Source organism: Aptenodytes forsteri, unplaced genomic scaffold (genome assembly GCF_000699145.1).
Source record: "Aptenodytes forsteri isolate BGI_AS27 unplaced genomic scaffold, ASM69914v1 Scaffold94, whole genome shotgun sequence".
Classification (NCBI taxonomy): domain Eukaryota; kingdom Metazoa; phylum Chordata; class Aves; order Sphenisciformes; family Spheniscidae; genus Aptenodytes; species Aptenodytes forsteri.
Genome location: NW_008795017.1, coordinates 3,597,731 through 3,621,689, shown reverse-complemented (window position 1 = coordinate 3,621,689; position 23,959 = coordinate 3,597,731). Strand labels below are relative to the sequence as shown.

Genomic DNA, 23,959 nt, shown 5'->3' with positions numbered 1-23,959 from the left:
TGCTAGCACTACAGGACAATGAGGGGCTAGGGCAATCAAATGGATTCTATTTACACAAAAGTACTTCCAAGAGCTCTGAAACACAACTGTCCTTTATAGTAGTAGCATTTCCCCCAGGCATTTATTCTGTTGTGGAATTCAAGAATTATAACTCAGTTCTTGTCAACATCTCAAAAACAGAAGACACATTTTAAGTAGTATTCATATCTATCTCAAAGTAAACAAACAAATAGAAAATTAAGCTATTAATTGGAAAAACGGGTGAATCCTAGTTCTTAGAAAAAGCCAGAAAACTAGACTATGAAGAGAGATCAGGTAATACAGCAAATCACTAGTTTTGCTCCAAAGACACATGCAGCTAAACTCATCTTTGCTGGTGCAAGGAAATTACTCGGTGTTCCACAGACGGAAAAACCCCATGTCTTAATAATCTACTGACATAGAAACTAAAGGACAGGTGTGCATCTCTCAGCTCAAATAACTAGCCCAAAAGATCAAGGAATAAAACTGTAACACGAACATGTTAATAACATTGAGTTTTCCTTAATAACAAATGCCCTGGAGCAGCTTAAGGCTGACACAACTTCTCCATTTTATATTTTCTTCATTTAAAAAGGAGATTAAAAAAAAAAAAAACAAAACAGATTTAGTGAGCAACATACTTGAGCAACAAACCAACATACTTGTTTTTTAGGAAATGCAGTAAGAAACCCTTCAGTTATACAATAACATCTGTGCCAGCCCTTTCAGTCTTGCCCGTGAAAAGGTAGACAGTAAAAAAGACAGTTACTAAAGTGTAAGACTTCTGTCTCCATTTCAAAGTAACTACTTCTACTACCTTTAACTTTTCTATTGTCTAAAATAAGCATTCCATGTTTTGAAATGAACTACAGATTGCTGACTAAAAAAAAAAAAAAAAAAAATCATGCCAGTATTTAAGGTATCTTCAGCAGCCTTCAAACTCAAAGCCATTGATGCGAACTGGAAAAGTTTAGCTTATTCAAAAAGCAAATTTAGTCTGGGCAATAGCCTTTGAATCAAATTTTGAGTTTTCTTATACACAACAGTATTTCAAAAATAGAGCTCATATTTGGATTTATGCTTTAACATTCATCATTTGGGTCCATTTGTATACTTGTGTCACTGTGAATGTAAAACCCATAAAAAGGTATGATCTAAACAAGTTCAGGCAGACTCAGATACCAATAATCAGAGAATGGTGACAAAGGAAGATGGTTTAAGGAAAGATTTGTGTTAATTTTCATCGGAATAGCCTGCATGCTGCAAAAATACTAGGTAGTATTAGTCAATATTTAGGTTTGCAATTAATGTCTGTTAATTATGATCTGAGATCTAATATAGAGTGCTTATATTTCTTAACTAAAAATTACTTATCTGACTTCAGAAACATCAATTCAGTATTCACAGAGAATTCTACGAGAGTGAGATTTTTGAGAAAGTAAAAAATAAGTATTTTTCATTTTGATTTACAGTATGTGCAAGAATACTCAAAATAATACTGGCTAGAACAAGTTCTAACAAACATTCATTGCTGGTGACAATCAAGACAATGAAATAATTTTTTGGCTAAGTGGCAATGTTGGATATGCACCTCTAATGTACTATAGCTGTAAAGTTCATATATCATGCACACCTGCATAAAAAAAAAAATCTCAGTGCACAATTTTCAGAAAGAAGCTGAACCTTACCCTTAGTGACAGAAGGAATGCTTTTTCTATCTGAACTATTAAACTATTGGCAAACAGCCCAATTCCAGCCAATTGAGTAACTAGTCCATTCAAGTTTTAAAAAACTCAGACTTTGAAAATATGGGAGTTTGTCTTCCCCGACCCATTAATTAAAAAGATGATAGATTAAAAAAATGCTTGGAGGGCTACTCTCTAAACTTTACAAAGGACAAGGTAAATAGAAACAAAGTGTTCAGCTTCTAACTACAGCTAATACTTTGTCTTAAGTACAAAAATATTTGTTGTCCCCCCGCCCTTTGTTATCCAAAGCATGGAACAGCTCCAGTTAACAAAATATAAATTGGTTAGAGCCGAATTAGAGAAATAGGTAATTCACATCCGACAAACAACCTGACATAAATGACACACAAAGAATTCACGTATAAAATTTTACCTTTCTTCGAATGCAAAAATCTAGTAATACAAGTACATATAACCAGACTATAGAATTGTTCAGAGGGGTATACTGTTGTGTTTAGACATGTACGTACAACAGGTATATAGTGTCTATTCCACAAAGGAAAATGTAAACTGATGAATCTCCATCTTAAATGTAATCAAGATCATATGGGGGGGACATGACATACCCAGAAATAAACTAAAGAAAATTAAATTAATTTAAAATTTATTATCTGAATGAAGACTTCTTGGCTGATTTTAAAAAGTTAAGAATATATTTCAAAATTAACAAATTTTATAGTTTGTCCAGAATGTGAGTAAAATTACTTAAGAAGACGTGTACATATTTTTAGAGCCTCGTCAGCTATTCTGCATGTAACATTGGCATATATATCCTACTATTTATCTCCTACCAGGCCAAAAAAACCCTAGTGAATGCACTGTAGAATCAAAAACAAAACAAGAGTGAAATGCAGGTGTAGTTTTCTGTAGCACCAGAAGGCTTGCTGTTAAGTTTCCCTAAAACCAACCTGCAGATATACAGCACAGTTAACCTACAGTTAAGCCTTTCAAGTGAAGAGCTTCTCAAAAGAAAACCTGCAATTCAAGTACGGCATTGAGCACAAGCTACTGCCAAGAGCCATACTTGAAGACACACAATAACATTTCTTTGTCAGCACAGAGAAGAATATTTACTCCCATGACTATGTCACTATATACCACATATTAAAGACAGTAATGAAGTATTTCACAACAAAGCAAAATTATTATCTTGAAAGTAAGCTATATAGTCCCTATTTTGGAATTCTTTTTTGATCAGCTATCAAAACCTACTTTTTCCGGCAAAGCTCCACTTGAATTTTCTACTGCCGCTAGCAGGTTTTGGAACTGGTAGCAAAAGGCAAATTACAGGCTGTGATTTTAGTAATTCAATAAGTTACATTAATAAACTATGGTTAGCTTAAATTTACTTTATCATGAAAAGTCAGAGAATGTAGACATGAATTTGCAGAAGTAATTTTCCAACATGAATACTTGAAAGGCACCAAACAACTGAGTTTTAAAAAAGCAATGTCAGCAACAATTTGTATTACTTACTGGTATATAATAGATATTCATTTTAGGGGCTTCATTGGCAGTCATTAGCATTCCTAAAAAGAGATTTCCACATTTAAAAATATTGATCACAAGAGGATAATACTACTTCTTTAAAAAAAAAAAAAAACAAACAAACATATACTTGAGGCATTTAATTCACATGAAGTAGATTTGTACATAGGACTTAAAATATCTTTCCAGGAAAAGAAACGGAAAAAAATGGAAAATTTGCTGGCACCAGAAAAAAAAAAAATTAGAATGGTAACCTGAGTATTTGTAGGGAAAGAACCCTTCGTGGGTTAGGGGAGGAGGGGTGAAAGCAGATAACCTGTAGCTCATACAATACATATTCTTGGCCTGCAACGGAACAGCTAATTGGGACACATAATGAATTGTTGCGTCAAATGCTAAGGAAAGAAAGGTCTGATAGCAGCACAATTAACGAAGCTTCATTTCCTACATATTCATCCCCTTTCGTCCTCTATCTTAACAACTGTTCAGCACCACTTCAAGCAACACTAAGTCCTGACAACTGCAGGCTGCCAATTTTCGTAACAAATTTAAATAGTTCATCCCATAATACTGTTTAGAACAAATCCGGTTAGTATTGCACTTAAAACCTACCTTGGGCATAAACTTGTATTATTAATACAAGGGGGTTTTGGTTTTTTGTTTTGCTTTGTTTTTAAACACACACCTATAGTCTAAACAAAGTCATAAATCATAACATGGCTTACACCTTTATTCGTATTTCATGTTGGGAAATCAGCACAACAGTAGCTTGTCAACACAAAATGAGAGACAGGATATTGTGGCTTCAAATGCAATAATATTAGTGATATTAGCCAACCGGGGCAAATGTAAAATTTGAAATACCTATGAATATACCTGAGAAACACCGTGAATAAGGGTTGCAAATACTCTGAATATAAAAGACTACTGTAGAAATATTAAAATCCATGGAACAATCTCCAACTGCCACAAGACTTCATTTAAGTTCAACATGAGGAATACTCTCAATTTCCTTCTACATAAGAGAGTAATAAGGACATTTGGCATATACTTTTACATTTATCTCAATTTTGTCTTTGCAACGTAGCTGATCACCAGGTAATACAAGACATGAAATAAGAAGAAAAGAGCAATCAAGTTAGATAACATTCTGATCCAGAAGTACTGTAACATATGCCACTGAGACTACGAATAATTATGTCAATTACTACACACCCAGAGGGCAGAAATATAATTTACACCCAACTAGAGGAACGCAATTAACATGGGTGGAGTAATCCTTCCTACCTAATCCTTTCATTAAAAATACACAATGCAGCTGGACTTACAGTGTCAGAAAAAAAGGGGCTTGCTTTCCTGGCAGAGCAAGGAATTTGTGAAAGCTTAGTCAGCAAACTGAGGCCAAAAACCATACCTGGAAAGGTCCGCAGGCAATTTAAGGAAAAAGCAAGAATTTATAGTAAACATACAATGTACTATATGTATATACTATAGTATATAGATTACATGCTCCCTTAACATACCAGCATGCTCGCTACTATTTCAGGAGACAAAGCATTTCTCCATTGACTGAATATGAATCACTAGAGATAAAAGGATAGACATTAATTCTGCAGGTGCTTCAAAAATGACAGTAAAGGGAAAACCTCCTCTTTGAGAGTCTTCCACCAATAATTAAAGGAGGGAAAAATAGACTTTGGAACAGTACATGGGCGTATACTACAGGGGAAATAAAAGAATTAAAAAAAAGGAACAACTCTATGAAAGGAGAAGTCTACTCCACGCATTTTCATTGTTTCAGCTTGTTAGTTTTAACCAGTTTTTATGGGAAGAGAGACCACACCCTAACAAACTACACAGCAGCCTAGTCTGATCATTTTAAAAGGGAAAAAAATGAGAACTCTTTTTTCAGAGAAAAGGTTTTAATACGACCATCTTTGGAAAGTGGTCTACAATACAGTATCATCAATTTAAAGGAATGAAAACACGAGTATGAAGCAGTAGTAAATGGGAGAAGCAGTTTTAGAAAAAGCAAATATTTTTACTTTTAAAAACATATTTTACAATAATCGAAACAAATGAGGCACAATTTTCTATACACCAAAGATGGTGTTAAGCTTCATTTATATTGTACAACTTAACGGAAGCTGAGTCAAGGCTACTCAGTAAGTGCTAAACCTTTTTTCCCCTAGCCCCATTCTGTGCACGTGTGATCAGAGAAAAGAGATTCATAACTAGTTTAAGATATCCACTAAAGTTTGTCATCGTGTAGTTTGGTCAAAGATACACAAGGGTTTACTTCCCATGAAAGGTAGTAGTACTGAAGCTGGTTGGTAAAATAATTTAATTAAAAAAAACAAACTACAAAAAACTTCCCACAAAACATTTGAAAAAGAATAATTCACATTATACTGATCCACCAGTATAAATATTTCATACTGTTTTATGTTATTTTTATGCCACTTTTCCAATTTATTTTTTTTACTTTTTTTACAATTGTGACAATGCAGTGTCAAAATTATTTCATTACTGCACATGCAGCAGACACTTTGATGTAAAACTGGGCTGCAACTAATACAAAGTATCAGCTACCTTCTGTGGTTTTAAAACAAAATTTATTACAACTATTGTAATAAAGTTATAAATATAAAATGGAAAAGTAAAATATCCAGACATACTAGACAACAATTTTCCCCAAAGAAAAGCATTCTAAATGTAGATTCAATGACTTCTGGTTCATGACATTTCTGATATTGTTCTCTTCAATTTGAAACAAAACATGTAAGTGTATGAAACAAATTCTGAATTTTGACCCACATCAGTGAAATAAAATATGAAAGCGTTTCCTTCCATGTAATGATGAACTGCAAAGCTGTTTTAAGCGAATGTAAGAGCATAAGGGTGAGATTAGGATATGGGCTTTCTGAGCAGCAGTGTCACACGAACTGTTACAGCACAAGCTAGGCAAGTATCTCTTGGGCTTCCTGTGCCATGCTGGCTTCACGAACATCCAGGGGTGCTCCGAGAATGCTGAGGCACCAGTGAGAGCACTGAGCCATAGTCATACTGGTACTTAAATTATATTGTATTTCCAGCTCTCCACAACTGCAAGTTCCTGTCACTGAAAGTATTTCCTTATTTTCAGATGTTCAAACATAATTATTCTTTAAATTCTGAATGAGCATGAGGTGGTGCTAGGCATCTTAAATTCTGCAGCAACAGTATTTATGACAAACATGCAATGCACCACCTCTTACCTTAAGTCTCTTAATTTTCACTGCAACATGTTCTAGTTTTTCCCCTCTGTCTTCCCTATGATTATAAAATACAACCTAGTTTTCATCCCACAACAGTTCTTACCAAAAGACATCAACCTGCTCCCCTAACAGACATGGTCGAAGAAAGAACAATAAGAAAAGTGGAACTGACTTAAGGAGGAGACGCGGGACACAAGACTGGAATGCACAATCTACATCACAGACACATGAGAAAGTAATGTCCAATAAGCAACATTAGGGAGGTGTGTGCATTCAGTTCTTTGTGCTACAAAATTCTTCCTGCAGAGTCTCATGAAAGTAATTTCTGAAAAAGCATTTGAGGCTTGTCTACGTACCACAGAGGCTATAGAGTGTCCAGGTGAGTAACGTCCATCCTTGTAGATATTCAAATTTAACTGGTTATGACCTGAGCAACCTGATCAGACTTTGAAGTTGGATCTAACTTCAAGTTCAGCCCTGCTTTGAGCAAGAAATACACAACCCCCAGAGGTCCCTTCCAACCTAAATTACACTAAGATTCTACATTGTCAAATAACTTACTTCTGTTTCACTCCCTGTCATGACCCCTTCATTATCAATGCTGCATGGATGTTAATTCACTCCTGGGTTCTCTTTCAGATAAAATCAATAAGCTCATCAAAGGTGAAACCTGGATGAAATGCTAAAGATAATTCGCTCCAATGACCTCTCTCTGTAGCCACTATGGATGAGAGAAGACCAGGTTTGTCTACTTCCATGTTGCACAGTCCATACTTCTACCGCACAGTTATTCTCAAATATCCCAAAAGGAACTCATACATACAACCAGAGCACACGAGATGTACCCTCAGTGCCGTGCCATAAAGTCCCTGTTTTGGCAGGCTTCAATTCTTTGCTTACATTATTTCTGGCACTTTGATCTGGGAAAAACAAATATAAGGAAGACAAAAATGGTATTGATGCCTTTTTGAGGGCTCAGAAAAACCTAGCCGAATTCCTAAGTAGTGAAACACCAGTCTGTTTCAGAGGGGGCTAAACCTGAGCAGCATGGAAGCAAGTGAGTATTTTCATCAGCAAGGTCCTGCAGACCATTACAGCTTTGCTGCTGCATGAGGTCAAAAATGCTCACCATCTCAGTAGGGATCAGTATTTAAGTGCTCATCTTACAAAAACAAAAAAAAAAAAAGGACACATTCTTAACTGAAGTTGGCAGAAAAGACAAGATAAGTTTTAACTCGCTAGAAATCTCAAACTCGCTTATCTACAATCTTGAATTTGAGCTGCTAATATGAATCAAAGTCCAAGTCGCTCTGTCTTCACTGCTACCTTTCTAAAATGAAGATAATAGCAGAGTTTGCAACATAGATATTCTCTGGATCAAGAATTTTGTCCTGTGTCATCCTAGTGGCCCTAATTTTTATTTAATCTTTTTCAGTACTGCTTTCTAAAAAGGAAGTAGGTGTCACATACTAGTTAAGAACTAAGCAACTCAGATCAAGCAGGAAAAATTAAGGCCAGTTGCAATCTGAGGTACAACCAAAGCACATGTGCACATAAAAGCACCATTTTGTAAAATATTTTTACTCCTAAGGTAGGATCTGGAAACTTTGGTTAAAAGTGACCCTCAATTTTACCCTCTAAACATAATGTTATGAGACACAGCAAATCTGAAAACAGTCACAAAAAGCATGCAAATCTGTGCACTTAGGAATCTACACTTAAAACCAAAGTATTCAATCTCAGGGAGGGCACAATAAGTGCTATATCTAAAACAAGGAAAGATCAAATAGTTGTAAACACTTGTAAAAATTTGTAAACTTGCTGTAAAGAGATTTTTCCCAGCTCTAGAAAGCAAGCCCTAATTCATCTGGGACTTAGCCAAGACAAAAAGCCAAAATTCCTATTCTTATGAAATGAAACACTTCAGATATTTGAAAGGGCAAAAGAGGTCAATCACTCAATAGACAGCACAGCAGCTCCTAACTGCAAAGAGGCTCCGATTTAATACAGATGCAGAGGAAACAATGACACTAACGGACAAGTAACCATTTTTTCCTAGCTCTGTCATAAGGAGGAAAGTGAACCTAATTTGTATCACTTAAACAGAAAAAAAGACCACAGCTTGGGTTAACACAAGCTTTCCCTTTTGAACTTACTAAGACATTAATATATCTAACATACCTGAATTTGGATACAGGCAGACATCATTGATATCATATTCTGGCTCCATCGAAGTAAATATCTTCCCCTGAAAATGTAGGAAGAAAATATATTATAAAGAACTCCAAACAATATTATTAAATTTAGTAAATCTAAACTAAAAATAGCCATTATAGGAGCAAAGAAATATGATGGAATAAAGATGGAACAGATTTTGCAGAACAATAAAATGTTATTAAAGTATCTGAACATAACACAAGGAACTCAGTATTGTATTTTGTCTCTGATCCAATCTCTTGTAAGGAAGTGTAGCCTACTGGTTATTGAAGACACAGCAATGTCTTCTAACTGTGGCACTTCTAATTTCTCAGCTCACACTTCTGTGTTGAAAATATGTGTGTCAGGTCTGCTTTATTTTATTTTATGCAAAAGGGGGAGATGAGGTCCATAAGTTCCTGGCACATCGCCAGCGTAACCTTCCTTTTGTTCAAGTCTGAATGTGGTAGTTTTAAATCATTTTATTTTGGTAAGTATCATTAGCTGAAATGATGGATCAGGAGTGGCATTTGATTCTGGAGCTTAGTTCCTCCACCCCGCTCAAGTCTACATAAAATGAATATAGCTCAGCACTTTATCTATAATTTATAAACTCAGTATTAAAAGAGGCCTAAATATAAAATAAAAGTAGTAAAAGCATCCAGTGGTATCTAGCTTAGATCAGAACTGAAATTATAAAGGTTATTTAAGAAAAAGGTAAAAGCAGGAAACAACATTCTCAAAAAAAGAGTAAGAACTGGAACAGTCTGAAAAACCCAGACAAAATACAGGTGCTCTTATAAGTCAACACACAAGACAGCCAGTAAAGGAAGAGTCTCTAAGAACTGGGCCACAGAATCTGAAGCATGAGAGTACATGCCTACACGGTTCTAAATGAGGGACAGGAACAGAGCAAATTTTGATCCTATTCCTCTTTTTTCTTTCCCTGCAGCAATCCCACCTACCTTTCTGGGCCCTTCCTTTCCCTCCCAGTTACATGCTGTTACCCCACCCACCTCTGGTCTCTCCCCGATGATTAATAAGAGTCCTCCCCCACCCCGGTCTTAGCAGACAAAAGCCTCATGCTCCCCACCCCAAGGCACGTCTCAGCATGGGGCTATTCTGGTATCAAAGCCATATGCTCTCCACCCCGCAGTCTGCCTCTGCAGTTGGTTCCCAGCCAGAGATAGTCAGGAACCAACATCTGGGAGAGGTGGAGCCAGCTGGAACATACTCTAGGAAAGAGTCCAAAGCTATCTTTGCCTTCCAGCAGTAAGAAACCCTCCCTTTTCCCACTGCAGAGGCCACCTGACAAACCCTACAGTGTTTCATTCTCAATGAGGGAAATACATATATATCTAGGAAAAATGGAGAGAAGCCACTGCAGATGTTTTAAATAATAACCAATAAATTATTTGCTCTTTTAAACAATAAAAAGTAACTGCAGAGGAGCTTACAAAAAACTGCTTGCGATCACAGAAAAAATAAAAGAGGCTGTTGAAAGTTCATGAAGCAGCACAACAATAGAGAAATGACTGCCTGAAATAGTCAGAAAAAAGTGCCTCTAAACTACTGTAACTGCTCTTGATATGTTTCATTATAAAACTAGAAAAGCATAGATGGAGCATGTTTTTTAGAAGGAATACAATGAATGAAGATAGCCCCTCAAACGGAACCAAGCTACTACCATAATAGTATTACTATGAATCTATGGGGTAGCATATTTTGTGCAAGCTGCATTGACAGAAAGATAAGAAAAAGAACAGCATCATATAATGAAAGAAAGTCTTAAGAAACTTAGAGATTTCAACTTCACTTAGAGGTGCAAAAGGCAGGGATAGAGATGCTGCCTGTTGCAACACAAGTCGTTAATACAGCACAGTACACATTGTTATTTGGATCTAGACATAGTATCTGTTTCAATATCCAAATAAGTTTCTGTGAAAATAAGCAGTACCTGATTTTAATAGGTCATAAACTAACTGATCTACCTTTGAAGTTAGCCCTTCTTTGAGCAGGGAATTGGAATGACCATGTTTCCTCTGATGAAGGCACATAACTGGATGTGTTCAAACACACTGCGAGAAATACACAAACCAGGGCAACGGCTAGGATACTACTTTTTATGTTTAAATCCTTCTACTGAAAGAAGCATCTTAGGCAGACATGTACAAACAGCTAAAAAAATACCTAAGACTATACCTTTATACCTGACAGGCTGCTGAATACCTTCCCAGATGTTGGTTTATTTAGTCAGACAGGACAAAATGCTATGTAAATTAGGACACATTAAAGACCCAACTTCCTACACTGAATTTCAGCTTTATTATTCAAGCTGCATGGAAAAACAAAAAATAAAAATAAAAAAAATCTGAATGCAGCAACATAAAAACACTTACCGTATCTTTGTTCCACATTTTTATGATTCGAGAATCTGCAGAGATAATTAAATCCAATTGCTGCTGAAACTGAATTGACTTAATAGGCAGGCCATAGTGGTGATCTTTGACTATTAATGGATTACTAGACCGGAGATCATATAATAAAACCTTGAAGAATAAGAGACAGATTGAACTTACAATATTGTAAGATCAAGAGGAAGTCACTCACACCAGATCTTCACTAAAGATTTAACTAAACTTAAGATTTTTTACTTAAATACGTGGACAGGATTTACGTAAAAGAAGTAATTTTAAATTCTGAAAACAGATTATTAAGTGAGCCCAGTTTATTCTGACAATATATTTTAACCTCAATTTTTCTAGACTGAAGCATTCTCAGAGCAAATTTAAGAACTCACCATCTTTCTAAGGTCTTTTTAATTTCTATTGAAAAAATGAACCGTTTTCAAGGCTCTTAGTGTTTCTTAATTACTAATAGTTCACTTTCAGATTCTTGTGCTGTTCTTACAAGATTTAAATTTTCAGACTCCCTCCCACGTTCAGTGAGTATCACTTTCACTCAGTGAAACACCACAGAATGTAATTTTTTATTTTAAGGAAAGTAGAGAGTACAGGCCCTGTCTTCCAGAAACCTGCATTTTTATCTCTGAAGTTTCCAAAGGAACTTGAGAAGGACCTTAAATCTTTCACACGCAAAGTGTGTATATTAATAATTTTGGGGAAAAAAATATTATCGGTTTGTTTAATAAAAAAATATAATCTCCAATAAAACTTGCCTGACATGTATACTAACACCATCACAAATACAACTCTTACATACGTATCTGCTCTTGAACAAGCTACAGTTTTGTAAATCCACCAAAATACTGATGAAGGCAGAAAAAAATCCCCACTCTCTACTTTACAAATATGACAGTAACAACGAATAAATGAATCTAAATGATCCCTCATAGAAAGATAAGACAGTAAAAACAATAGTTGAAAGACAATCACTTCTGCTTCGTTAGCCACCATCAAGGTAAGGGACAGCATATATGTTGCATTGAGATGGTACTGACAGAGTCTCAAAAAGCAGCAACTTCCCCACATACTTGACTCTTAAGTCATAAGAAAACTGCAGAATTTGAAGTTATATCGTATGTAGGTTGTGATGATTTTAAGTGGTCCCTACAGTATTCTGAAGAGCAAGACCATTTGACAAAATTAATTTGCAGTTTAAGAATTATTATTACTACTCTATACATGTAATTTATGCTCTTATAAATACTTCTATTAATATATATTTACATTACAGTAAGTGCACTCTATGTATGATGGACCTGGACTGGCAATTGCAAGAACAGGATCTCCTAAGAACTACTGTAGCTTAAGTTAAGTCTACCTGCCCAGCCCCCCCCCCCCCAGCCATATTCAAAGCCCCATCAAATTTCAGTGCTGAAATGGATGGTAAACCATCTATCCTGCAAAGCACAATGCTTATAGTCAGACATTCTTTCAATAAAGGCTGCAAATAATTTTTTCAATGTTAAAAATAGCTAAGATAATTAATGTAAATTAATTTACAGATATCACTCAAATACTACTTCAAAAAGCTGTATTGCTTACATTCACAACTTGTGGTAGTATACAAAATTAGCCACTACTACTCAGACCAATAACTAAGAGACTCCTCTATGACTAAGAAAACACTTTATTCACATTAGCAATGAGAAGAGAAGACCATGGGCAGGTCACTTTAATGCAAAGTGGGATTTGTTTCTAAAAGCAAAACTTCTGAAAAAACCCAAAAGAACACACTTTGAAAAGGTAGCCTTTACTCACTCTGTGTCTGCTGTCACACTGCTTAAAGCACAGTCCAACAGCCCAACTCGATTTCTAGTTCTAGGATCCCAGCATTCCACTTTACCCTAAAAAGTTTAGAAAATATGTTTCAAGCTTATGCAACATGTCTGGTATTCTGAAAATGTTTAAATAAAATTATGAATTAATTAATCTGTTAGTAATTAATCAAATTTCCTAGGTTGACATGAGTTCTAATAATGGCATACAAGCTCCACACATTTCATTTATATTTTTTAGAAGTGTGATCTGAATGAAAATCATTAACACTAAATTTCTGAAGATTAATAGGGTACACATACTAGCTAATTACTCCAGATGACTATACTGTAAAGCAACATAATATTATTTTCTCTCCCATCTGCAAAATCCCAAGCATCTCAGCAACCAAGGTAGCTCAGAAATTATATCTGCGCTATGCTCTAAAAAGTCATCTTGTTTAACAGTTCTATACTTAACATAGCAAATGAGATCAAATTAATTAATTAGGTTCCTGTCATGATTTCTTCTTATCCTCATGCAAACTAATATAAAAAAGAAACAAACACTACTGCCCATTTTATAAAAGGAATGCAAACATTTACCTCAGCCGTCCCCATAGCAAACAAGAAGTGTACAGGATTAATGTCACAGACATTACTCTCTCTAAAACAGAAAAAGGAGCAAGTTTAATGACCTCAGAATAATTTAGCACATGAACAACTATAAATATTTCTGTAATCACGTACACTATTGCTCAGCCTGGAAAAGCAAAAGGTGGAGGGAGGGACAGATGGCCACCTAATAGCAGCCTCCCATACTTAACAGGAGCTTACAAAGAATTTGGAGCCATCAGAGACAGTGCTGATTACCTGAAACAGGTAAGGTTCCAACTGGATGCAAGAATAATATTTTTATGCCATGCAGATAATTAAGCACTGGAACAGGTTGCCCACAGAGGCTGTGGAATTTCCATCCTTGGGGTTTTCAAGGCCCCCTGGGAAAATTCATCTGAATTCAGTGCGACCATGCCTTGAGCCGGAGGCTGGGCTCTGAGGTTCTTTCCAATCTGAATGATTCCGTGTTTCTCTGCCTATGCCCACCACCTACCACCAAGCCTTTCCTTATCGCTCTGCTCCACTATATTCTTAAACAACTCAGTTATGTCAAAAGGTGTTCCTGATTACTTATGTTCTGAAGCTTACATCTCCAACGTATTCTGATGAATGGCCTGTCTTCCTTTCCCTCCCCCAAGTATCCTGTTTCTCAACAGGGCACCCAGGAGCCCTGTATTTCTCCAACAGTTCTTCCAAAGTACAAATACTGCTCTTTACACCACTCATCCTGGCACGTTCCAGCTTCTTCCATTCAAAGCCCTCCACCTCTAGTTCTAGAATGCATCCAATTCCCCTACCCTCACAACCTTCTCACAACTTAAGTCTCATCTCCCTAATTCAGATTTTACACAAGACCCTTAGCATTCCTGCTCCAGGATTTTCCTGGGGTTTTTTTGCTACTGCTCAGTTTCTGTAATAATGCCTGTCCAAATATTCCTTCGTCCATTAAACTATCCTACCCACTGAGCAGCAGCTGTTGCCCACCAACTAGCCACTTTATCTATATTTATATAGATAATAGTTTATATTAAGCAATTTTAAAATATCCACGAAAGAAAACTCAATTAAAACACAAAAACTAGAACAAAGAATTACAGAACATAAAATGAGGCTCAGACTCGGCATATGTTCCTTTTCAACGCTACAACGCGTTTGGGCAGTATTCAGATACAGTACCGATGGTGAGCATGCTAGTAGTTTGCTTCCACCTGGTGGCAAGAAGGCAGACAGACGTCATGCATTACAGATAACTTACGAAGCGTCAGTTTGCAGGGAGTTGAGAAACCTTCCTTGTTCCAGATTTAGCCTGTATACTTCAGAACTACGAAGAAAAATCCAAAATTACTCCTTTCTCTTAGAACACTAAGTTAGGAAGAGTTATAAAGATTCTTGCTGACAGCCTAATTTTACCAAATACACAATTTTCAGACTTCACATTCTAAAACATATCTGTCCTTCAGCGTTAAAAATACAGAGAAAAATATGCACGTTCACCAAAGATATTTATTACACTGCAATATCCTACCAATTACTCTTTTTCCAGGGAAGAGGCATTAATTCCTTTCTTAATATCTTTTAATTTCCTATGACTTACGTTATGTCTTGAATTGCTACTTATTTTGTTTGAAACCCCGAAGACCTCATTTTATTTTTACTATGTCTTCTCACAAACTCAATTATTTTATGTGATTTGACTCACACTTCAACAGCAACAAAACACCAACCAGGACAGAAAAAGTTATTTAATATTCCTTACTTAGATGCTAATCACTTTTTAAAACAGTACACTGAATTGCAATTTTTATAACAAATTTGCAAATACATGATGCACCTGGCTTAAGAATCAAAGAAAAAAAGTCTTAGTACAGGAAACTGAATGAATCTTAGTCTTCCTGCATTTTCCACTCTTCACAAACTGTCTCCATTATTAATTTGGAAGGAATTTCCACTTCTTCTAATTTTTAACTTTTCTGGTATTTTAATATTAATTTTATTCTTGGAAAACATTGCTAACAAAAGTGAAACAAAATAATCCACTTAATCAATACCTTGCTCCTACAAAATACAGGTCACACGATGGATAGTGATAAGAGAAATCTCTACCAAATTTTGGTATTCTTGTCCTGTAGTAATGGCCGTGTTGCGAATGAAACTCCACAAATCTGTCACACTGCAAGAAGACAATCTGAAAATAAAATAGAAAGAACTGAAACATACAGAAGCAGACAACAACCTCCTCAACTTGTCTTACAGCACAAACTCCATTGATTTTTTTCAAGCTCACACAGGTTTATCACAACCCATTTAAACCATTTCTACTGAAATGATAGACTCTACTAGTGCCTCATCATTCTCACTAGCCACAGCAAAGCGCTTTATTAATAAAGATTAAATGAATATTCACAAGAGTATATGCGATATCCTGAAAGTGACTCTGCAACCAGAAGCAGTATAGTCATCTCGGTGTTACGCTGCACCAAAATTAACATCCGTACTTCTTTCAGACACCAGAGTTAATAATAATTTCTTCCAGGTACAATGCCACGCAGACACCGATATGTTCATAGGCACTAAGCACGTGTACTATACATCCTGATGCACGGCAGCGTTCCAATAAATGACACCAATGACCTTTGTGCATTTTTTTTGTTGTTTGCCAACTGAGTAAGCACATTGTTTCTTTCTGAAACTTAGACAAACATCTCAGTCCTGGAAGAGCCCACAGGGAGGCATTACTAGGAGGCTAGATCTATACTGGTAAATAAAATAAGCCAGAACCTGCCCCTATAGTCCTGATGGCAAGTTAACATAGTACAACTCATATCCACGTGAAGGAATTCTTCCCACTCCAACAGAGACAGTAGCATCCACGCAATCCGTTACACTCATGCTGTACCTCAAACCGTGCCCAGGCACTGTGTGATAGAGGAACAGTTGGCCTGGCCCAAACTCATGCCACGATGCATGCAAACAATTAAATTATATGGATAATCGCAGGCTAACTCTTGACTTTGAGCCTCACCCCTATTTAGCTTAGATTAGAAAAGTGCTAGTTTAGTTTATAATATGTATAGTCCATGCATCTTCTAAAAGTAGTAGATAATGAAGATTTTAAGTTTCCTGCTGCTGGACTACATTGTTAGCAATGCAAATAAGGATGAGAAGATCAGGAAAGGCGAGGTACAAAAGTTATTTTGAATCGTTCATCTTTATTTATGTATCTGTATATTCTTCCCGTACAAGGCATGGAGAAAGTACTAACCTGGGCTAGTACTTCATGCCTCTATTTATCATTAAGTCCCCCCTTACTTATGCTTTTTCTGGTATCAGAAACCCTAGTGTTTCAACTTTTATTCATGGACTCGCTCATCTTGGTCCAAGACCAAGTGGAGTATCATCTTTTGGAAGCATAGCTACTATTTCATACGAGATTACAGATGCAGCTGCACAGTTGATGTTATACAATGATGTTTTTCATATACATCCCAATCAATCCTTTGTGTGCCTAATGCCTTTATGCTTTCAACTGGAGGTTTACAACAAGCAAAGCTCTTTACTTATTTATTTGAAACAATGCCCAGATCAAATCTTTTCTCTATCATCATTGCTAAAGAAGAAATGTCTGCATCTTCATGCAGTACAGAAGCTAAATAAACTATGAGAAGAACAAAAAAATAAACTGTATTTCATTTGAAAATATCACTATCACATTCTCTTACTTCACTACCAGTAAGCCATCAAAAACCTGTTACCAGGAAGAGAGAAGATGCAGTTTGCTTTCAATGAGAAAAGTGAATTTTCTTCTCACCCACCCGACCTCCAAAAAGATTTTAGAAAGTTTTTGGTAGTTGCCAAATGCAACCAAATATTCTGGTAATGATTGCCTTACCTCTAATAATTTTCTATTTTAAGATAAATTTCTACAACATTGGACTTGAAGATACTTGTGTCCTCTTTCATTAGCAGTGGATACAGCCTCGTGATTTACAGTGAGTTGGTGAGGGGTCTGGAGAACAAGTCTTCTGAGGAGCGGCTGAGGGAACTGGGGTTGTTTAGCCTGGAGAAAAGGAGGCTGAGGGGAGACCTCATCGCCCTCTACAACTCCCTGAAAGGAGGTTGTAGCGAGGTGGGTGTTGGTCTCTTCTCCCAAGTAACTAGCGATAGGACAAGAGGAAATGGCCTCAAGTTGCGCCAGGGGAGGTTTAGAGCCCAGGGAAGTGGTGGAGTCCCCATCCCTGGAGGTATTTAAAAGACGAGTAGATGAGGCGCTTAGGGACGTAGTTTAGTGGACATGGTGGTGTTGGGTCGACGGTTGGACTTGATGATCTTAGAGGTCTTTTCCAACCTCAATGATTCTATGATTCTATGTTTGTCTTTCCTTCATGCTAAATTAATTTCGGTCACTACAACCTCAGGGTAGCAAAAGCATAGCGACCAGTGTGTGGCAAAAATACTAAGCGGAAATACGCGTCTTTTTGCAAAAGGCTGTGGAAAAAAAGATACCACTCTCTCCTAAGTCTGAAACTTAGTCCAAGTCTAAAACTTTTCAGTCTAAAACTTAGGAGAGCACAGAAGTGTTACTGGCCTTATGGATACCAGTATGAATGCAAGCCAATTGCAATGCACTGTGAAAATGCAAATAAGCCTCAAAAGGCGATCTTACGAGGACAGTGGGAACAGACAGGCAAGAAGCCATTTTCCCTGCACTACTAAAGCATGAGGCAGTGTCTCTACTGTTGGGCCCCCCAATTCAAGAGGGATGTTGGGAGCATCAAGAGGGCTACCAAGACAGACAAGGGGCAGAACACAAAACGTACCAAGAAAGGTTGGAAGAATCTTAGCTTGTTTAGTCAGGCAAAGAGCACCGTGTAGGACAACCTAACAGCGGCCAGCGACTGAAGTGCAGTTACAAAAGTGACAAGAGTCAAACTCTTTGCAGTAGCAACAGTGAAAATTTCAGATTTTCCTGGGCAGGAAGGAAAAATTCCTTATGACGAGGTAGTGCACCATTGCAACAATTTATTCAGTGAATCTGTGGAACCTCCACGTTTGCAGTTTTTGACAGTCCTCTTCAAGCATTAGAAGACGTCTGGAGGTCCCCTTCCAATCAATATTTTTATGATTCTAAGCATTTCAAGTGTAATTTCTCAAATATTGTTCCCTCTTTCTAACATGTTCAAAACATTATGACAGCTACCTGAAATTAGTTTTCCTTCTAATGATTTGGTAAGTTTTAGGAAAAGAAAATTGAAAATAAGGTTGTATTAAGTTGTGAAAGTAGGGCTTCACTCTGAAATATAGTACCAGTTTCAGCTGAAAACACACAAGCCTTACTGTTCGTAACCAGTCAGAAACATATTTGGCAACACAATGTGTTCCTCAGTCTCCCAAATAACTGTTTGGTCTGTACAACCAGAAACATTCTCCCACAGACAGACAAGTGGGAGGCTACTGTACTGTATCAGTCACCTTCTTCTGCTACTTGAATTAACGCACATTCTTGGAAATCTCACAGGGGAAAAATTTTGAAAAGACTAAAGCTAGAAGGCTAGATGATAATGTCTCTGACCAAATAGAAATATTTATTAAAACAAACCTGTACAGGAAATGCTAAGGTTTCTTCTCAGAAAAAAAAGTATTAAAATAAACATCTAACTTAAAAAAAAAAGGCTTGTCCTAATGAAATCAGCAAAATTATATGCTTAAATTTTGTATTTAATTTGGAACGTAACACCTTGATGAATCAGCAAAGCAAAGTTTACAGAAAGAGGTAACATCTTTTATGACACCAATTGCTGCAGCTGGAGAAAACAGGTGAGCTTTCAAGCACATAAACACTTTTCTAGGTGTTAAACAGAATTAGAAGTGGTAACTGTATTGGGCCTGAAAAAGGGCTGATGGTCCTAAGAACTCAACTGTTTCTTCCAGGTACAGCACTTTGGGGGGCGGGGGGAAGACATTACTTCCCTCCACAATTTTTGCCTCATTCATACGCTTATAATGATCATGGCTACAACAGCGCTGGCAAATCAGGCTATTATCTATAGCTATCCCACCTCTCAAAAATGGTTTATCTGTGTATCACTCATCACAAGGGATTGTGACTGAATGTTATCCTAGAAAAAATAACTAATGCCATTCTCACATTATTGTTTGTAGGGTAGATCGTTATTTGAAGTTTTTCTCTAGTACAGACAAAATACTTTAAAAGTGATAAGGCAAATTATAATACAAAGAGACAAAGAAAACAAACAACATTTTGAAAGTACAAAAAATGTTTATCCTGTTTGCTTTTCTAAAAAAACTTTTCTGTTCCAAAAGTTGTGTTGATTGACTGCCTTTACTATATATGAAAATGCATTAATATACATATTAAACAATTTTTTCATTTATACATTGAAAACATTAAACATACCTTTGAGTAATCATCTGATAAAATCTCAAACGTAACCACTAGAGGAGAGAGCAAGAGAATTTTAAGTCAAGTAAGTAAGCAAACCTATTTGCAAACATTGGCATAAATCCTGGAAACATTTACACTCATGCTAACCTTTAGTCATATAAGTATTCCCCACAGGTGTCAATGCATAATGCAGGCATTGTGATAAAATCTTTAATTATGTAACTTTATTTGCAAAATAGTAAGTAGTTTTCTAAAACTTTAGAAACATATGAAGAATCTTGTAATCTTTTTATCATTCTTGTATACTTGACACGTTCCTCAACACAATGCTCAACCATGTATTTTTATTGGCTCGGGGAAAGTCTAATCAAATGGTTTTCAGTAAGTGTGTGGTCCATGGACCTTTGGTAATCCGTCAAAGATGATAAAAAATGACACGAGTTCGGATATGCTACACACAAACCTGCACACAGGATCTTTTTAAGGGGTCGGCACTTCCACAGAAAAAGTTTTAAGGCTCAAAAAAAAAAAAATCACAAATTTGAAAGCTACTATCCATGCTGAACACTGCAACGTATTGAACTTTGCCTAGTTTTAAATGAGCTGGGTTGGGTACATTAGGGAGTAGCTGCTTCAGCTAATTTGGTTCCATTTAAATGAGGTAGCTCATTACCTGAAGTGACTCTATGCTACATTTCAAATTAAACATACTTTTGCAGTCTAGTAAGATGCCAGTTCAAAAAAATTTACTTTAAGCTCTAATTACCAGCAAGCATTTACTATTACAATGGCTCCTACTCTTCTAAAGCGGCTCTCACTCCTGCCATACCCTCCTCCCCCCAGCCCCTCTGAACCCCTACCACCTCCCCTCTTACTATGTCGTAGCACTGTCCCTTCACCCTACGTGACACCTTGTAGTCCTGAGGCACAGGGTAAAGAAACACTACCATGCTCTAGTCCCCTTTTCCTGACCTAATTCAGTAGTTCTCAATTTTTATTTTTCACATCACTTTCACACATATCACAGTTAGACCAGTTTCATTCTTCTGCAATGATTTAGGACTTCTGCCACTCTACGCTTATTTCCTCACTGCTTTGGTCACCTCCGTATCCCAGTTTTCAGCCATCAGTCTTCTAACAAAAAACAAACCAAAACAAAAAAACCCACACACCGTTCCCCAAATCTATGCACCCTAAAACTCAGAACCACAGCAGCTCTGACCTCCTCTCCTAGTCTAACTGCCCGCAGATTCTCCCTTCCCCATTGTCTAGATGGCTCCTTGCTTTCCTCACCATAGTTGGTCTCACTCCAAATTAGTAGCAAACAAGGTGTAATTAGGGCCTTGGCCATGCTACCATCTATCCCTAAGTATCTTGCTTCCAAGAAAACAACCAAACCAACCAAACAAAACCACTCTCAGGGAATTCTCTTTACCCTATAACTCACCTACTGAGCTTGGGCTCCAATGGGAAAACAGCGAAAACTCATTTCAGTAATGACGGTGCAACCACAGTGCGCTCTCCCACCTTACTGCTTCACAGAAGAGGAAAGAAGGGAGAACTGACCGCTACCCAGCCATTGTACCCACACAGCGTTCCCCAAACAGAGCGCAGCCTTCAGCCACATTCACCCTCTGAGCCCTGCGCTTACTGGCTCAAGGTAAATCTTACATTCCTCACACCGCTCCAAGAGAGGAAAGAACTTTGAAGGAGGAGGAAAAGGGAAAAATACAGAGGCAAAGACTAGGTGATGTTTTACTCTAGATTCTTGTGTTCCCCCAAAGTACATTCTGTCCCCTCAGCACAGGGAGGGAAATTTCTACTTGAGTCCAACCTGAATTATGTATGAAAGATACCTTGTACTAACAGCCATAGCTTATACTAACCTTCAGAATCTAAGCATCTTTCAAATTTCTGGGATAACTGATAGGTATCAAAACAGCGGATCCTTGGCTTATAAGTTCCTGAAAGAACAATTTGATCTTTAATAAAAAAATTAAACAAAAAGATAACATTAAAGCATTTTTTTTTTAAATATAATGGCTTGCATATACAGGCTTTACTGCATTTCAACCATAAGTATTCTGATCTTACCAAAGTCTCTGTGACTGAAAAAACATGCCTTTTAGTAACATAACCTTATGGCCTGGTTTTTGTCTTTGGTGCCTGAAAGCACCCTACTTGTATGTAGGTTCTTCTGATTACCAGATACATCATACAGAATTGAATACCTTCCAGTAAGTCTGAAAGACCAAGTCTCCTTATGCTATTAATGCCTACTAAAGTATTCAAGTTTGGATCCTGCTTTGACAGTTACAAAATGTGGCATTATCCTCCATCCTTTGAAACAATACTCAAACAATGATGCTCAGAAGTTAAAATTTAAGGCAAATTTATGTACACACAATGAAAATAATTAAGAACTTAGTTTTTAATTGTATTATAAACCCCCAGTGGCAGGGGGATTGGACTAGATGATCTTCAAAGGTCCCTTCCAACCCAAACCATTCTATGACTCTGAGAACATCTGTATTCTAAAAAGAAGTGTTTCACAATACCACTACCAAGACAGCCACTCTATCGCATCTTAAGAGTAAGCTTCCAAAACTCTGTTCAATGCTACATTTAAAAATGAACCCTTATCAATTCTACCTGAAATACTAAGTCATTCTGCAATCAAGATTTTCTAGCACTTTTGGCCTCTGCTACAGAGAGGCACTTTGTTAACTCACCAACTGCCATAATATACTGTCCATCTCTCGATACCTTAATCTTTGTGCTAACTGTGGGCATTTCAAAGTCTTGAATAAGTTCAATTCTTCTACGGATATCTATAAAGAAATAAAAGAAAATAAAATAATTTTTTAAAGGTAGCACTATTGTATCAGCCCAAAAAACTGTAACAGTTTCTTATGGAAGCACGTTGAGTCAGTTGAATATAGGGAATATCTTTTAAGATCTTTTAAAATATAAAGATCTTTTAAGTATAATTAACGCATGTTATAAGCAGATTAATACAGTCTGTTAATGCTGAGATACAGGCTACCTCCATGCAAAATAAATGCCTATTCTGAGGGGGTAACTATGTAACAAATTATTATATAATGTAATAGCAAATATTTATCACACATTTTACACAACTAAGATGTTGTATAATATATTCCATCCTCCTGTTAATTCTACGCATGTTTGGTTGGTAGAGGTTTTTATACAAACATTCTTATGGTATGTAAATAGCCATATTTTATTTTGGATTACAAGTTCAGGCTAAAATTATGATGTTCCTGCACTCTAACATGAGCATAATACACACAGAGGAGTTTATAGTTGGACTTTACCATAAGCTATACATGGAATTCATCCATCACGTTTCTGTGCAACCTACAACCCCAATATTTAATGCCTGAAATTTGAAGCAATATAAGTAATATTCTATTTATATAAAGCTGTGTAGGAAATTGAAGTATGGCCTTCTAACCATAACTCTTTATAGGTTTAATTTTGTAGTTTTTAAAATATGAGCTATGCGTAACTTCCTTGTATCAGTTAGTAAAGTGTCTCCCTCTGGGCTCGCATGTTGTATATGTGCAGCCGAGTACTACCGAGGGCCCTGCGACGGGAAAACTCACCCACATCTTTCTTCTGTAAAGCTCTTTTCTTCCTGTCTGAAAGCCACTGTAAGAAAATATATAAATCAGTCTTGAGCTTGTTACACATAAAGGAACAAGAGAATTGCTTAAAGCTTATCCAATTTGAAAGTGTAAGAAATTTAGGCCATTGATTCTTTTTCTCTTGGTTATTTTAAAATTTCCACTGGTAAGTTTAACTATTCCACGTCAAGAAAACTTAAAAGAGTAGTGTTTTTTAAGGGTCTGTGGAGTAACACACCTGCAGTTAGAGATGCACGCATTCAGACTGCCTTTTTAGTTTAAAAAATACCTCTCGCTGCTTTTCGCTAACGATCCCCACCCTCAACACAAGCGCACAGAGAGAAGGGGCAGCTCGGCGA

The 23,959-nt window shown here is 36.7% G+C and overlaps 1 protein-coding gene across 1 annotated transcript in view; it reads right to left on the bottom strand.

Moving 5' to 3' along the window:
- The window catches only part of NOL10 (nucleolar protein 10), a 59,528-nt gene extending 35,861 nt beyond the window's left edge, over positions 1 to 23,667 (bottom strand). The window contains exons 1-12 of the mRNA XM_009275612.2: positions 23,580 to 23,667; positions 22,683 to 22,781; positions 21,837 to 21,914; positions 19,963 to 20,000; positions 15,596 to 15,732; positions 14,803 to 14,868; positions 13,536 to 13,596; positions 12,934 to 13,019; positions 12,494 to 12,572; positions 11,110 to 11,259; positions 8,696 to 8,762; positions 3,246 to 3,298 (exon numbers count right to left, since the gene is read on the bottom strand). Of these exons, the coding sequence (XP_009273887.1) occupies positions 3,246 to 3,298; positions 8,696 to 8,762; positions 11,110 to 11,259; positions 12,494 to 12,572; positions 12,934 to 13,019; positions 13,536 to 13,596; positions 14,803 to 14,868; positions 15,596 to 15,732; positions 19,963 to 20,000; positions 21,837 to 21,914; positions 22,683 to 22,781; positions 23,580 to 23,667 (1,002 nt within the window). The remainder of the gene's footprint in view (positions 1 to 3,245; positions 3,299 to 8,695; positions 8,763 to 11,109; positions 11,260 to 12,493; positions 12,573 to 12,933; positions 13,020 to 13,535; positions 13,597 to 14,802; positions 14,869 to 15,595; positions 15,733 to 19,962; positions 20,001 to 21,836; positions 21,915 to 22,682; positions 22,782 to 23,579) is intronic.
- Positions 23,668 to 23,959: the final 292 nt, after the last annotated feature.